We start from the raw sequence: 18,066 nt of genomic DNA, 5'->3' as shown, positions 1-18,066 counted from the left end.
AACATTTGTTTCAGTTCCCGTGGAGTGATTTAAGTTTCAGAGGCTTGTTGAAGTTCTTACCCATCTTACTGCTACCAGCCAAAGGCTGCGAAGAGAAAGCCACCCTGGAATGCACAATTCAATCACAGGTCAGTACTGTCTTGTTTAAAACATCACATCTCTTTATAAACAATTTTATTGTTTTGCAGAACACACAGGTTTAGAAAGAGGAGGTACAATGCACAGCTTGATTGCCTTCAGGGACTCGTGGCTGATGGTTCCGTGACTCCTGAGATCTTTCAGGGCCTGGGGCACAGCACAGAGCACCCCTCCAGCTGCCGAGCAGGGGAGGACTGGCACAGGCAATGCAGCTGAGGCAGCAGAGTTGGCTTTACCTTCATTCTCCACATGGAGAACACCAAAGGCAAGGAACTGCTTCTGATTCGTGTTAACAAGTCTGCTTGGGTCTGCCTGACCTGTGGTTTCTATGTCAGTCAGATCTGCCTGTTTCAGTAGTTAACACTTGAGCACTGTCTTTATGAGCTTGGTGTAAAGAAACCAAATATACCCACAGTATCAAACACATGCTAAAAATCTTAAATCAATCACTGTGATTGATAAATGTTTAGCATTACCTGGCCTATGAATGATAGCTTTATATTTTATCCACAGAATAACAATATTGGGTTAACAAGAGAAAGAAAGAAAGAACTAAAGCAGAACAAAGAGACAATTTTTTATTCTTGGTCTGGATGGGTATTTGGTACTTGCAGAGGTGCTATTAAACACTGCCTGCGTATCTCCGGTGGTTGCAGTATCAAGCTAGCCTAACGTTCCTCAGATGGAGAAAGTCCAGGGTTAAGAGCAAGGAAGGGGGTTGAGTTGGAAGTAGAACACAGCCTTAATGTTATTTTCTACAGTGTATTAAAACAGCTCTAGGAGTTTCACATACTAAACAGCAGCAGTCATTTAACATTTAAAAATTAATGTTTCCATTACAGATGGCAATACAAGCCCCAGCACCTTTAGCTATGTGATCAGCTCTCCTGTTGTCTTCACACAGACTCTATCTCTGAACACGACAATTCGATGTAGGAGTGGGCATTGTAGTCAATGAGGGAGAATTGGCAAAAGGGATGAGAGAGAAAAGCTTATAGAAATCACAGCAAATAAAGAAGGCCAGCAGGGTGCTGAAACAGGCTGATAAATAGGTATTTATTAGTTAGTAAGTTTCAAAAAGCACATATTTATCTGCTCCCACTAATTCCACAGGAGTTGCTGCTTCGGAGGCAAAGTATTTCTGTTAAGGCAGCAGCTGGAATACAATCAGCATTACCTTGCTGATCCCACACATGTGCACACTCCTGTCATTCCTCAGGGCTCTGTGCCCTGGGACAGCGGGACACACACTATGGAGAAGGACCAGAACTGCTGGCAGTCACTCAAACCTCCCACCTGCTCAAGGGAGTGTTTTTAGCAGAATTGCAAATAAACATGATGGTGATTCCAGGACCAAGTCTATAGTAGTCAACAATAATTTAACAAGAGCTACTATTAAGCAGGAAAATTGAGATATAGGGACAAGCTACATCTCACCAGAAGACAAGCCAGACAAGGACTGATAATACACATGCGGGTGTGCTGGAAGTGAAAGCTGGCTTATTCCAGTAGCATCATTCTGCTACAGCATTTGATGTCCCAGATTTGAGTGTATATAGGTCCAAGCACAGGAAATACATGTGGAACTATTATTTTTCATGAGACCTGAGACCAAACAGTACAAAGGAGGAAACAAGGGGTATGCAGAGTGACTGGAAAATAGGTGTATAGCTGTAGAATTTTTAACTAACTGCTGTTTACCTGGTGAGCATTTCTCTCTATAGAAATGTTGGGGAGGGTATGTGTAATGAAGGGCAAAGTGTGCTTGCAGACAGGACAAAGGTCACACCTCTGGCTGCTGTGCACATGACATTACCCAAATGAGAAGAATTCATGCAAAGCTGATACAGGAGGATGATCTAAAACATTTCTAGGTAGCCATTCTTTTAACGCTCTAGTGTGGACAAGAGCTGTGCTGGCCAACAGTGGCTAATTTTCATTTTACCCTACTGGAGAGCTCATCATTTTCCTCATGCTGCTGCTAAATGCCATGTGTTGAAAGACTTCTCCAGAAACTGGTGTAGCTGAAACTTTCAGGAATCTAAAGCAAATCTGGTACAAACCCTGCAGAAGGAGGAGGTGGGGAAAAAAAGACAAACTACTGCTAGAATGAAGAATGAATTTAGCTTAGCTTTAGCTCTCACTCTTTCCTCCCTCCTCTAAGAGTCTTGCATTTATGTGCTCCTTCGAAAAGCGGAGAGATGAGACTGAGCATTTCAGGAGCCAACAATGAACCTTTCATTGAGCTGGCATAAACCAGCCCCTTTCAAAGGAAGATACAATGCTGTGCTTTTCTTTATTTTTTGGATTTTTTAAGGATTAGCTCTTCTTCAAAGAAATCCTAAACAATCTATGAAAATAAGGGCACCCCAAAATTTTCAAGTGTTCCTTTTAAAAACCCTAAGGAGAGCTCCTTCTGGAGTTGCATCTCTGATATGGAGGATGACTTCAATACTTTGACTTTAGGGATGTCCATTTTTTTTTTCCTAAAAAACCTTTGATTGGAATTTGGTTTTCTCCATCCTCCTTGAGTATGGTGGTAGAGGGAAGGAAAGTGTCTTCTGCAACTCAGAAAAGAATAAAGGGGACTAAGCAACAAGGAAAGTGGGTGTTAACTGTCCCTTCCTGTGAAGGGAGAGCCACAGACAGGAGTAGGTCTCTATAATTTATTCTCATTACTTACACAGTCACTGCACCGTGCTACAAGTTATTAACTCACAGCATCCTAATGCATGTTATTGGCTTTGCACAAACCTAGCAGAAAGGAACATCCTGCTTATGGTTAAACCACTGCCATCAATACTTGCTACTATGTGAGGAACAAAACCCTTTTGTTAGAGGATGCAGTCATAATTGTTGTCTTTAAAAACGATATATAATTTCAGTAATCTCTTCCTAATGCGTCAGATGCATGTATTGAATTTGAAATAATTTACAGTTAGTCTTACAAAGTTCTCCTTGTTTTTCTTCCGAAGAAAATAGCAGCATATTGCAAAATAGGAAGGTCCAGTAGCAAAATATGTAGTTATTGCTAAATAATCCATCAAAAGTGTTTTCTTATTATGATGGTCCCGTTTCATTTCTTTGCATATAACATCTCTGCGGAATTTACTCAGACAAACTCTATACAGATATAGTCACAAAGATAAACCAAAATGGTTTTCTGTAGTACCAAGTCAAAAAAGTTGCTGCTGTTTGGCAAGTAATTACCTGCCTCTTTCCTATTCTATCATCCAATCTGACTTGAAGAGAAAGGTGGATGTGATCACTAGGCATTTGTCACTTTGCATCCCCTGCCTCCTGTTTTCATGCCTTCTTTTGTCCTTACTGAACTTGAGTGGAAGATGAAGCATGCACAGTTTAATGGGAAGGTACGTGTGAACAGAATCACAGAATTGAAGTTCAAAAACCCCACACCCTCACATCCAGAACAGATAAATTTTGTCTGCATTATGTTTCAGTTAACTGAAGAAACAGCCTGTCACTGCAGTAAAATACAAGGAGGTCATCACTTCCGTAGACTCACACCTGTATTTTAATCTGCTTGTACTTAGATGCAGGGACTTGCAAGAACAAAAAAATTGATGCTTTTTTGGTGGGGAATACTAAAAAGCCAAAAAGAGGAACATTCAAGAAGAACTACTTTCACATGCCCAGCTGCACATACTGACTGCCTCAAAAAAAGGGAAAAATTAATGAAGATAAGAAAGAGTCCATCTCACAGATGTATTTCAGGACCCTTATTTAAGAGTGGCTCTTTCCAGCAGCAGTGAAGTTTGTTCTCCCAAAACAGCTGCTGATAGTGAGAAATAATGCCCATTATTGCACCACCGCACCATGTAAAATGTGCACTGCAAATACTTTTGAGCATTTGAATCTTATGCACTCTTCTTTCACTGTGGTTCTTTGTGTAGTAAAGCATGTTCAGACCCAGCCTTAACTAAGCATAATCTTATGAACCGGTTATACTAAAACTAAATTCTTACATAGCAGCTCCTGGCAGCACAGCCTTTGTGTTGAACCCCATGTATTATTTTTGTTCTTTATGCAGAATTCTAATCAGGTATTTAAATAACAAGCTAAACATCTGGTGCCAATAAACAATTTCATTTTAAGAAGTGCAGTCTTAAATGTTTCCATTGGTTTTCTAGGCATAAAAGTTTTGAGGAAAATATGAATTTATCTCCAGTGGGAACTGGCTACAGGCTCATTGTTACATTAAGGGATTACTTTGTTTAGACCTTCTCTGATGGCTGACAATACCAGCAACTAAAATACAACAAAGAGAATGTTACTACAATTTGTCAGGGCACTTAACTGTCTACACAGCAACTGTGAGGACAGGTGCTGTCAGATATTACACTGGCATACTTCTTGGAGTCTATTATAAAATCCGTATTTTTATGACACAGTTAATATCAGTTTTCCTCCCTGGTGAGCCTTTGTACTGAAATAATAATTGTAAGATTTTAAAAAGAAACAAACCCAAAACCGCGCTTTTATCCCCTAGAGATTTATATCTAAGATGTAGCATAATCACAGAAGGAACTGCTGATTACAGAATGAACTGAACACCACAGTGAGTACAAAGCCAAATATAAAGAGGACATTGTATTCACTAGGCCAGGGGATTACAATTTGTCCAAAAGAAAAGTAATGCAAAATTCAAGTTTTGAATGTATTTAACACCTGCCATTGAGTTGATAAAAGCAGCTAATATAACTTCTGGATTGCTGGAATTGCACCAGGACTCTTTTCAGGGTGTTGCCTGTGCACTACTGAAGAGCAGTTCATGTTCTCAGGTACCTCACATTACAGATGTGCTCTGTCAAGGCGTGGAGCTGCTTCAAAACAGAACAGGTACACAGGAACATTCCCAGGTAATTCTAGTCCTTCCTAGAAGGCCTGGCTCACACCTAGTCATAGGTTTAAAATTGGATGAAAAGGCGGAGCTGTTTCATGAAACTTACCTTTACTAGAACACAGCCATCTTGTTCAAGAATCATGCAGTTTTATAATTGAAAGTACCATAGGAATTTGAGAAAAAAAAAATGGGTGTATGTGTCCCATGAACCAGGCACAATTTCAATTCCAAATGATTTTCAAAATTTTAGAAAAATTACTAGTTTACATTCTCTCTCCCTGTAAAAATCCCACAGTAAATTGTGGGATTTTTAATTAGCCTTGTGTTTTTAGCATCCAAATGATTAAGGAACAATAGTTATTCCTCTGTTTATCCATTACGAATATAGCCCACTCTGATTTGGAATATAGCTACTCCACGTGAAGCTGTCAAAGTGCATGAAAGAACATTTAGGACATTTTAATGCCAGTGATACAGTGTATAGGATGCATTTGACTTGAAGAGTATGTACAACTTATTCATTTGATTACTGTATATAACCTTAAAGTTAAATGGACCAAACTGGCTACAGTAGATTTGCTTACAAAACAAATCCCGCAATTCAAACCCAGCAGGAATACTATCCTTCCCTTCCAACCCTGTAGAAAATCCTGTCCACCCTTCACCAATTGTAAATTCAGCTTGAAGTTACTGACCTAACCTTGGTCTTTTTCCTGTTCGTATTTCTTACATGAATTTACAGCAGAAATGGTGCAAAATTCTGTTGGAATAGGCAGAAAGGAATTCAAACTTTAATCTGATTGGTTTAATTTTTTTTAGCATGAGGAAAAAGAATAAAGTTACAAGATTCTTTTAATATTTTCACAATGTTAAACTAAAACTGAGCTCTAGGCTACATGTGTAAGTAAATCTAGAACACAAAAGGGTTAAATAAGATCTTCTTTTAAGATACAAGAACTTAAGCTTTCTTTACGTTTAACAAACTTCACAGAACAGATACTGCAAAGGAACAACCCCCTCCCCAACTTTTTATTTAAAGTGAACATTGTCCATAATTCACATGAACTTTAAGTAGTGTCCTCTCAAGAGCCACCTTGAAACTGTCTGTGCACTTGTAACGAGATTAAAGAGAATATTAAGGAGGAACAAAATAGCATCTTCAGTATTAATGCAGAGAAGTCTTGTTTATCAATCAGAATGCCCATCAAATGCTAGGATAGGATTTTGTAGGAAAAGAAAGTGCGTATCACAGCAGCCGCCAAAATCCATGTTTTTTTTAAACTCCTCACAGCAAATGTAAATAATATCCTTGGACAGTCCCTCTCACCAGGACCACTTTCTGAAAATGCAGCCCACCACAGAAGCTTTTGCTGCTGGTTCATATTCTTGAATAAGAACAAGGAAAAAAAAAAACAGCTTGCCTTCCAGACAGCTTGCATTTATAATGATGGGACACTTCAGATTTGCTTCATGGTTAATGCTAATACAGTCAGATGCTGAGTCTGTGTGTGGAGAGACTATATATATGTATTCTTTTTTTAATTAATTGTCCCATTGTTAAATGTTCCTAACTGGCTACCAAAGTAACAGTATAATTTGGCCTAGAAGGAGTTAATTACCTGTAACAAGTAGAATGGAGGATGACTCCAACAAGCTGGGGTTTTCCAAGTGACAGGTTACTTCACCCCTGATGTTTCAGATCTGCCCAGTACGTGAAGATGAGACAAAGTCAATCCCTCCCTCGGGTTTTCTTACAAATTTACCCACTTGTTAATAACTTACTAATCGACTGAGAAGTTAAATTCATTCAGGATTAAGCTGGGCGACATCGGCACGAATCATCTTTACCTGCATAAGCCCTGTGTGCAGCAGGAGAAGCCCGGTTATGATGTTTGCTTTTATGTTTCCAAAGTGGCAAAGCTGGTGCGGTTGGGCTCAGCTCAGCGTGACACACCGGAACACGGAACCACCACGGCTCTAACCAGATCCAGAACGTTCTATCCAGGTAATGCTTTTCACATCCACTTGCTATACTCACTTTGCGGGCAGGGATTTTCGTGGGCGCGTTCAGCTGCATAGAAGGAGGGCTGGTGGAGCCCCTTTGATTATCTCATTGACACTCTGAACATGAGGAACACGAACTCGTTCTGACAAAGGGTGTTTGTTTTACAGGTTGTTCCCCAATACTGTTACTGAATTCCGTTTGCTACAAAATGTCCTTTTTTTCCCCAATATGTAAGTCTAGCTACAGAAAGTCAGTCTGTAGAATCCAGCCATGGCTACTGTGCTGTGAATTAGCCTTATTTGATCAATCATCAGATACCTGCACTTAGCAAAAGGCAAACAAGAGCCAATCAGGTTTCGGCCAGTGGGAATGGCTGCACTGCTCAAGGTATGTGGAATCTGTTCACACAACGCGTAGAATCTCTGTGGATGCCGTGCAAAAAGTTATGCACCATTTACTGCTCCAGGATGGAGTTGGCTTTGAAGAGAGATCATAATTTAACAGAGAAGAAAGAAAAAAAAAAAGAAAAAGAAGAAAAAAAAAATAACCCTGATAGGTTCTTTATAGTAAGATACATATAAAAAATTTTCATAAGAATCTCTGTCCCCTTTTCTTTTTGGCTTCCTGGGAAGAACCAGAAAGGTGTTCCTACCCCAACAGAATCCCTGATGCTGGTGACACTGCCTAACTCAAAAGCCACACGCGATGAAGGCACGAGTGACCAGTCAGGTCTTCTGGGCTTAAGCAGCTGCAGTTGCTGCTCCAAGTAGTATTTCACCTCCTCAGGATTCACTAGCAGTGAAGAGGTGAAAGGCTGCACATTAAACAGTTTGTCCGAAAGCCATGTGCATAGCAAACTTTTACACCAGCTTCTATACAACTATTTATTTTAACTCTGCAGCTGGAATGTTTCCAGCATAAGGCTTTTAGAGTGACTCCAGCAATAACAGAAGCCTTTGGATTTTTCTTGCTTTGTTTAAATCCACTAGCCATACTCAAAAATATTATTTCTTCATGTTTTATTTTTATACGGTGGCTAGCAGGCACCTTAGTAACCAGCCAGAGATCAATTTCAACCACCATCAATCCCTAAACTACAGTACCAGGACGGTTGGCTAAAGAAAGGAAACTGATTGGCTGTAGTCTGAAACTTGCCTAGTACAAGGTGTCTGGCTGACTTTGTCCTAAATAAGGCTAACATTAGTGAACTAAGAGAACAGCATTTGGTTGCAGTCTTGCACTCAGGAACATCCTTCGCCAATGCGTTGGCAAGATCTCCCTACTTTCCGATCCAGTTTCACCATTTTCATGATGGCCTCCTCGCGCCCGCGGCCCATGTGGTCGAACGTGCAGTCGTGCTGTTCAGGCAGGCGGTGCAACATGCAGAAGACGTAACCTGCCAGAGGGAGACAACACACACGGTTAGGGACTGCTTACAGAGGTGGCATCTCACCTGAACCACAAGCAAAGGAAACCTGTCTACTGGGGGATTCCTCAGTTCTCAAAAATTAGTGCCAGTTTAAAGCTTTTACTTGTTTTCTTACAGGGTAACAAATATTTGATAATTTACTGCATTTTGTTGAGAATTTATCAGCACAGTACCAAAGCTCAATTCATACAAGATTTGTGGGGTTTTTTGCCATACTCTCATCTTAGAAAGGAAACCTCCAAAATCATCTAGTCTATATACGTCCACATAGTAACAAAGCTAATGCTTTTGGGTTTTAATCACCTTCACTGAAATCTTTCCTGCTTTTAAGTGGACTTTGTTGTCATTTCTGACATTCATGCCTATGGTACTCCAGGGTGAGCTCCCAAGCAGATTTTCAAGTCAGAACTGTTTCATTTAAGCACCTTTCTTCCTCCTCACTGCCAGCGTTGGTAGTGACGGCAGGAGAGTTCACTGCTCCTTTGCTATCCCGTCTTCAGGAGCTTCTCCCCATGAACCATTCTGACACTATCCACAGGTGGAACAGGAATTTGACACAGGGACCTGTCATGCCACATCACTTTCCTCTGTAGCTGAGAGGATGAAGTTATTGTCTCGTTGTCTAAAGCTCCTTGATGTTACTCCGCTTTCCACGGAGCACGTGACTTAGAAACATGTCAGTACTTATCCCTGCAGGTGAGGAGGGCACAGCCACAGACACCACTTTCTAGTCTACAATAGAAATCACCTTTTTTCCTTTTGTCCCTAATATTTTGTAATAGTAGAGAAACTGCCTCAAATTTCCCACCTCCAAAATGAATGTTAAATAGCAGTAAGATGCTATAGGAGGGGAAACTCACATGGTTACAGGGCTCACCAGTCCACTGTATAGGAAACCAAGTATGGTTCATACAGTATCGCCTGTGCTGGGATATTTTTCCTGCCTGATGGTGCAAAGAGTAACACTGCCTCTTACTTGAATGCTTCACATTACTGCTGCTCCTCAAACACTCAAAAAAATTAAACCCATAAAATTATGATATTTGAGAGATGGAAAAGGATAAAAATGAGTGAGTGAATGATCGGGAGAGTGTTTTGTGTACATACACACACACACACACACACACATATATACATATACATATATATATATGAGAATATGTGTGTGAAGCAATTTAAGTTCCTGGACTGTAAAACATCAGTTGCAGGAGAGAACAACATGCTACCTTTATATCAGAGTGATTGTTTAGAAAACAAAGAGGGAGAAAGTGTCATACATGGAATTATTTTTAAAAAGTGAAGACAAATTGATTTATCTTTGCTCTTTGTTTCAGTAGCACCAGGCTATGGAAAGACATGCCTATTATCTGTCTCTGGCTTTGAAACCCAGTTCTAGGAACAAAGCCAAAAAAGACAAGTTTTCGGTATTGGTATGTGCAATTCAGAAATATGGATGGAAACTCACAGATTGAATTGATATGTATCTCGCCCCTTGCGATCACTGCCTCCACTTCAATCTCAATCTGGGTCACACCCCACTCAAATGTGACAAGTTTCTTTCCCAAGGTGCCAAAAATTCAAGGTCTGATTGTTAAAATGAAAATATCCCTGGACCATAGTGCCAATACTGAACAAGCATTTCACTCACAGTTCTCTCTCACAGAAAGCAGGGTCTGAAGGCTTCCCTTATTTCTTGAAATAAGATTTCAAATTGCTGAACCAATGTCCACTGCGAGTACCAGAATCATAAATACCTGACTGGATGAGCTCAAAATCCAAGTCCATCATGTATCTGCAATGAATGTCTAAGAAGCAGATGCAAGACACCACGAAGATACAGACTGGGCAGAAAGTGTCTCCGTCCCTTCTAAATAAAAACTGGTTTTAAATCCTGGCAGTTTTACAGATCCTTTCCAAATGTTTAACAAGCGTATGTAAAAATGCCATCTAATGTTACTGAAAAGAGATCTGGAAAATGTATCCAATCTTCTGCACTGCTCCACCAAGACTCTTTGACAATTCTGTAAATATAGTAAGAAAGTACATACACCACATGATTTATCACTTTTGAATGTGACCTTTCAACTACCCCATCTTTTCCCCTTCTACAAAGCCTCGTACAGACCAGCACAGCTTCATGATGTTCCTTTCTACTCTGCCACCCCCAGTACAATCTATCCTATGCTTTGACTGGTCTTGATTTCATTTCTGAACACCTTTTATTTCTTTATAGAGCACCTGTTTTCACACACGAAAATCTGTGCTGTATGCTATATTTATTCCACATGACACATTATTTATTTTTTTCTGTTCATCAAGGGTTTTTTATGTGTTCTTGAACAAAGTTTCAGTAACTGTTCACAAAAGAATGGCAGGTGATTTTTATTTTTCCCAGAGTATTGGAATAGTATGTCTAATTTCAGCAACTAAATGATCTAAGCCTGTTATTAATATATATATATATATTTAAATATGTACTGCTAATTAGAACAGATAGTATCTAATGAAAGAATACCCAAGCTCATTTTAAATGTAACGAATATAGTTCTGCATATATTGGCTGATTTATGGAAGGGGGCTTATTCTGGCTGAATTAACAATGCAGATCTCCTGGAAGCTCTATTTCCAAAAAGAGAACTCAGATCTTTAGTTTCATTGCTACAATCCTTAAATCACTTTAAAGATTGGAACTTGTATTTTTGTACGTTTTATTTAAAATTTAAAGGCCCTCAAGACAGTCTTATTCAGCAACTATTTGAGTGACAGTAGTTCTGAACATTTTTTCATTAGTTCAGAGTGGGTATATTCAATTAAGTTATTACTGCTGTATCCACTCCTCGCTTCTTCAGTGGTTTGAAAATCAGAATAGACGTTCTGTGGTCTGCATGTGCACAAGTGCCTGATGTCGTATCAAGGCCATCAGATTTTACAGCAGTTCCATTACTAACTTGTGTGTGCTGGGGCAGAAGGCCAATAGATGCATCTGTATTTTGATCCTTAATGCCAATCCATACTTAGTAGAGGTGAAACCTTTTCTCTTGAGAACTCTGCTTTTACAGTTATAAAGTTAGTTAGATAAATGAACTCTGGCAGTGTATTTGCTGTTAAGTTCATCATGGGATGGTATCAAATACAGGTTGTCTCCCCTAAAGGAATTTCCTGCAGAAATGTTTCTTTTAGCACACAATAACTAAAAGGCAAAATAAATAACTTTCTACTAGTGGAAAGAGCATTGCAAAAGGGAATCCATTTGCCAACTAAAGTTCATTTACCCAAGTCATCAACCTGAAACATGCCAGACTTCCACTGCCAGCACAGAATATTTCAATCTAGTAAATGTAAAAACACATCTCACAGCACCACAATTGTTTTTTTCTGTTAGAAGTAAACTATGAATCACCCACTCCTCAGGTCTCTAATGCAAACATCTTGGAAAAACATTATGAAGTGCCTCAAAACATTTGAGCTCCTCTGAGCACCACAAAAACTTCTTCACAATACATCATTAAAAAATTCACTTCCATTACATTGCCAGAGCAAAAATGGCTAAAGACATAGAGCAGAACACCATCCCTGCTTTACAGAGGAATCACTCAAAGGAAGCCCAAGACTCCACGGCAGCAACTATGAAGCTGCTTTCATAATTTCTGAGGAACCTGATGGGAAAGGGATATTGGAGAGAACAGAAAACAAAATAGGCTTCATAATCCAGACCAGAGAGTATCACAGACCTAGAGTATGCCGGGTGTGGGTAATGAAAAACAATTGCCTTTTCTTCATTGCGACACTTAAGAGCCCTGGTACATTTTTGAGTTTCTGAAAGCTGAGCCATTCAGGTATCACTGCTGACGTGGAAAGGTAAAGCCCTTCATTACCAAGCACCATCAATCATCTTAATTGTTCACCCTAGACATTTATGCTTTCATTGCAGGCACCAAGTATTTTGAAGGTTTAGCCTTCTATACTACAGTGACCCCTTTTGATACCTTCAAAGAAACTCCCATTGGTAGGTAAAAGAAAGTGACGTCAACATTACCATAAAACCTTGAGCTTTTGATACTTAAAAATCATCTTACCTGCCCACTAGGATCAGTATTTATCATTTTTATTCCCAAGTCAACAGGCAGAAGTTCAGAACTGTCAGAACTTGCAGCTTACACCACTTCCAAATTTTATTTAATAAACAACCGGTGTGTATAGAGCCCTATACAAAGCCTATTCAAAAGCGGTCCTAATAATGACACAAACATGATCCTGTGCAGAATTCTGTGCTGTGCTTTGACTTCTTCACATTCTTCACAAGATATTTTACTTCTCTTGCAGATTTGAAATTCTAATCAACAGATGTTCAAACAGAATTTAAAAATACCTTGTGACTTAAGAGTTGAAGATGCTGCAAAAATTTTCAACCAAAGGTTAGAAGTCAACTACGTAAGGTTAGAAGTAAACTAACTACACCAAAGGTGGATTATCTAACAAGGTATTGTGTGAACCTAGAAGCAGATTTCTGTGCAAGAACAGATTTTAACATCCCTTTAAACAATGAACATATCTGCAGGCTATCGCACATCACAGCCAAACCAAGAAGATGAGCAGGCAGAGAAGAACAGCTCATGCTGCTGCAGCACTGTTCAGAACTGCACACCATACACTGCAAGTGTCTAATAATCCCCAAAATAACATTTATGCATCTCTCCCATCCCTTCAAACTGGAAAGATGATTTAATGTGTTGCAAATTATACTAACAATAAAACTATAACTTAGTGTAGGAAAGACATCTTATTTTTTTGGTTTTTTTTTGAAGACATAAAATAGGTAAAAAATGAATGGAAGAGTAGAACAAAAAGCTATGAAGATGCAAAGAAAGATCCTAAAGGCTCGAGTACCTGAGAAGAGCAGTATGATCCAGCTTGCTTCCCTATGTTCTGGAGGTTGTTTAGCAAGAACAGGTGGTAATGGAAGGACGGGAACGTATGGCTACAGTACAGCCAGGCAAAGCTTCCAGGGCAGCTCCTATGCACTGCGCTTGGCAATATAAATACACTCTTCTCTGCTGGCAGCTTGTATTACTCTCTTTTGCACAGTTCCATTCTTGCATATATACTCTAATTACCTCTCCTCTCTCTTCTGTGGGAATGCTCTGCACTAGCATTGTCAGCTTTCATTACACAGCTCAAGGAATTTTCAGTTTTACTGATATTTTGTATAAAACCAAACCAAATTCCACCAAGCTAAACAATTAGCTTGTTTTAGTAAGTGAACTAAATTCTTCTGTTTCTCTTTCCCAGCTTTGCCAAGTTGTCATGAACTATGATTGATAAGTACCTCAGAATAACTTGGTAGGGAATCTTGTCATTCATTTCCAAAGGGAAAGGGGAGTAGGCCACAGTATGATGAAGCTTTTTAACCAGATAGATGTATTTATTAAAACTTCTCAAAACTGAGGCAGCCCTTTCTATCACTTCCACTCCAAATTGGGGATGTTAACCTCTAAGTGCTCAGAGTTAGAAGTCTCTAAGTATCAATTCACATTGTCTTAAGCATTGACCTCTCGAGACATTTCAGTTCCATGAATCCTCACAAACAGCACAGCTGCAAAAGGTTCACAAAACTTATTTTTCTAACCATTTGCTATGATCACTGCAACTTAGTTTTCAGTGTTTTCTTCTTCACACAGATTGTTGATAGTTACAACTTCCATCCTGCTCTCAGTGATAATCTCAGGTTTTATGCCAGAGGCATATAGCTCTGTGGTATCTCTGGTGCTACATAAGAGTGGTCAGGAGATCCTACAGTTTCATTTTGTATTTCTACTACTGGTTTTATGCTTAGGAGAAAAGAAGGAAACAGAATTTCTTTCCCTTCTTCTTCTATTTTGCTCTCTGCCATAAAGAGGGTAAAGCAATGTGTATGTATGTATCTGCATTAGACACAGAAAAAGCATTTGTGAAAGGACAAGAAGTGAATGGAAGAAGTTGTATACAAAAGAGAGAGGACAAAATCTTAATACTGTAACAGCCACTGGACAGGTATGGTTAAAGATTCTACAAGAATTCTTTCCACTGCAAGGAAAAGACTGTATTTCCAAATTTGGTCATGTATAACCCGTGTTTCAAAGTTTTTTTCTGTCTACTTTCTTTAACATCATAAGCTTTAGGGAGCACACAAGAGATGCAGTTTGGCACTGTAGAGACCCTGCAAACAAAGTATGTTTTATCCCAGTTCGTGCTAATTTCAAATACACTTTCCTATTTATCTTACTACTTGCACAGAAAGATGTCAAACTGTTTTTTCCTACATTAAATGTGTCACAAATCTTGAACAGAGAATTTTTATCACTTGAGGATGGAGCACGTGCTGATTTTTAGGGTAATTTCTTTGATCAACAATTCTTAAGGAGGTTCTACACAAGAATTCTATTCTATTCCTTGTCTTTGGAGCTAAGAAGAATTACTCAAAGTTTCCTCCTGTTTCTTTGAAGACATCGTATTTGAAGAGGGAAAAATTTAGATATGGCACTCCTCTAGACTCAATTCTTACTTCTGCTGTAGTGAACACTAACCCTAGAGAAGTAGGGAAAATGTTAAGGAACAGAACTGAAGTTTCCACGGAACTATTTCTGACTTTCAAAGAATCCCTAATGAATCAAAGTCATAAATACAGCACATCTGCATAGTAATAGTAAGCTGCCAGTAAAAAATGTTTGCTATGGGTCAGGTCTGGCTGAGTACTGTAGGTCTCAGTCAGGATTGTGTCCCAGTTCCATCATGTACCAGAAGAAGACAGTGGTTAAATCATTTGATTTGGACCAGATATTTTTCTTGCTGTACAGAACTCATGCATTTGAGAGTAAACACTTGCACATCACAACTTCACCCATCATAGATTTCTAAGTTAAGGCCATTATCTACTGGGGACAGACTATCAGTGCAATTCAGGTCCAGGATTACTCCCACAGACACACCATGCAATCAATAGTTCGAAACTGCTTCATACCTCAGAGGTCACTGACTTACACAGTGGTGACAATGACATCTGCAGCCTCCCCTTCTGACCTTATACGCTGTCCCTGGTTTTCAGTCTCAGCTTTCACTCACAGCCGTCAGGCACAAGCAGCAGCTGTGACACCACAAGCTCACTCTCCAACCACCACAACTGCTGGGTTACTGCTCTTGTGAAATCTCTGCAGAACTGGGCTCTGGTCCCAGTTCATCTGTGATAAAGGATGCAACTTCCCAGAAATCTGCATTTTATTTTGCCATGTAATCTGTCGATATAACTCGAAGAAACATTTTTCACCAAAGGCTTGTGCGATTATTGAACCACAAAGGCAGGGGAAAAAAACCCCAGTCAACCAAAACTGGTTAAACTTTAATTTAACAAGTGAATTTTTGAAGAAACAATTTTGCTTCCAACAACTTACAGCATCAAGTGAGGTATCAGATAGTGAACAATGATCAACTTATTTTAAGGAGAAGAAAGGCAAGGTTCAAAATTAAAAGTTTACACTTCAGATAGGTGAAAAGTTTCCTTATTTGAATAATTGTGTGGTTTTGCAATGATGCATTCAAGAGGAATTAGTATCACTGCTACACTTGTAAAAGGAATATTCATTGCCCTGTTTGCATGACCAAGACACACTGAAATAATACTGCACCTCCCAAATCATTCCTACTGTCACAAGGTTATATCCTGTAGTATGTGGGAAAATTAATCCAAACAACAGAATGTACAGTAAAAAAGCAGAATTATGCCAAAAAGCCTCCTAGTGTCCAAGGCAGCTAGTGAAGTAGACGTAACTCATACTAACAGGTTACACTATTGCAAATGTTAGTACTGCAATAAAATTAGATCTTCCATGGGTTATACCAGCTTATCAAAAGGCACCTGTTTCCTACTCAACATATTTAGATTTGAGCCCTGTAGATTCTCTAGATTTGAGTGGTGTGAAACCTTAATTAAAGTGTCCTAAGAAATGGCAGGTGGATGACAGAGCTCTCCTAAGGTCAGAGCAGGGACTTGTGCAGTATTTAACACTTTAAAAAGAGCTGCATGAGCATTAATACTTCTAGAATTCTTTACACCAAGCCCACCTGAGCTAATACACTTCTCCCAGAAGCTGAGAATTTAATTAAAAGCTGAAGTGTACCCAGAAAGTTAATTAAAATAGCAAGCAATACCTAGTGATTCAATAATGTATGTGTGTAATTTTGTTTAGCCCAATGAAAATGCAGGAAAGATAAGGCTGCTAATAAAGGACAGGAATGAATAATGAAAGGGTCTGTACTAATATCCAGTATGTGTTGCATTAATTCTAACAGTTCTCCTGGATCCTGTATTTTGACTTCATCACTTGCTGAATACAATTCCAGGTTTGACTATCGGTATATTTCCTGAGTTGTATGATTTATGCCCTGGGTTTCAGTAGCTTCCTAGAGGTTGCACCATAGTGATCTACAGTCTGACAGCAGCTAGGCTTGCTGGCCAAACAAGAGAGAAGCACCTCTACTTCTTTTAAACCTAAATAAAATGTGTTTTATGTCTTCATTCCCGCTTTACACCTTATGTCCAAGGTCTCTCAGATTACACCTTCTGCTCCATGAAAGTCTTCCGTTACTGTAGCCTCTTGCAATCTATGTCAAGAGTAATTCTTCTTCTAATCACAGGAAAATAGAGCTCCATTCAGAAGCCCCATTTACACCACAAAGGAAAACAAATGCTTAGAGCAATGTATCCTTCCAGGGTCTTTTTGCTTTTGTTGTAGACTTACAAAACATTCCTGGCTCCTGCTTGTTCAGAATATGGCAGGACCCCCATACACTTAAGACTTGCGCTTGTAACTTGCAAAACTTCCAGCAACTCAGGAATGTTTAACAGCTCTGAACACCTCTGAAAGTATTTGCATTCAATAAATATAGAGTAAATAAATATATTACTTTTAAAAACTTACTGAATACTCATAAGTGATTATAATATCCATTGATACAGTTTTTCAGCTCTTGAAACTTTCCTCCAAGGCCAGTAACACTTAATACTAAAAGACCCTGACACAGACTAATACTATTCTTTTTAAATTTGACAAAACTGATGCACACTGATCTTAATGCCATTTCCTTAGGACATCAATTTCCTTAGAACATCCACATCAAGTAGTCTGAAGCCTCAGTACCTACCTTTAACACCTTCATACAACTGAATTATGTAATGTAGGGCCACAGGTGGTGTCTTCCTCTAAGATAAGATTTTATTTATTTAGTTTGGAGGGGGAAAATGCTCTAGCTCCTGGAAAGAACCCTGACTTTTCAAGCAAATATAGACAATTCCTTTCAACCTCCTTTTTCTCTGCCCAGTTCTGATGCAGCAGTTGTGGCTATGTTCTTTCCCCACTTCTTGTTGTGAATAATTTAGATTTTCATCAGCAAAATTCACACTTCTCCCTACCTAAGCTTTACCTCGTGGCCGGTTAACTAGCTGGTAATGTTGCTTCGGGATTTTTCAGATTATTGTGTCATATTTTTGGGCCTTCTGTGTCTACTTCAACTATCAAACACTAGAATCAATACTCCTGTGTACAGCTGTTGGTTAACATATGGACAAACATGTTTGAAGCACTTTTAGGTGGACTTATC

The 18,066-nt window shown here is 39.1% G+C and overlaps 1 protein-coding gene across 1 annotated transcript in view; it reads right to left on the bottom strand.

Annotated features, from left to right (window-relative positions):
- Positions 1-5,785: 5,785 nt before the first annotated feature.
- Positions 5,786-18,066, bottom strand: part of ZFAND3 (zinc finger AN1-type containing 3) — a 135,085-nt gene continuing 122,804 nt past the window's right edge. Inside the window, 1 exon segment of the mRNA XM_066178423.1 lies at positions 5,786-8,403. Within this exon segment, the coding sequence (XP_066034520.1) occupies positions 8,249-8,403 (155 nt within the window). The 3' untranslated portion in view covers positions 5,786-8,248.

Source organism: Chamaea fasciata, unplaced genomic scaffold, assembly GCF_029207755.1.
Source record: "Chamaea fasciata isolate MVZ Bird 193981 ecotype frontalis unplaced genomic scaffold, bChaFas1.0.hap1 SCAF_3, whole genome shotgun sequence".
NCBI classification, from domain to species: domain Eukaryota; kingdom Metazoa; phylum Chordata; class Aves; order Passeriformes; family Sylviidae; genus Chamaea; species Chamaea fasciata.
The sequence above is the reverse complement of the archived record's forward strand: the minus strand, read 5'-3'. Positions and strand labels throughout refer to the sequence as shown.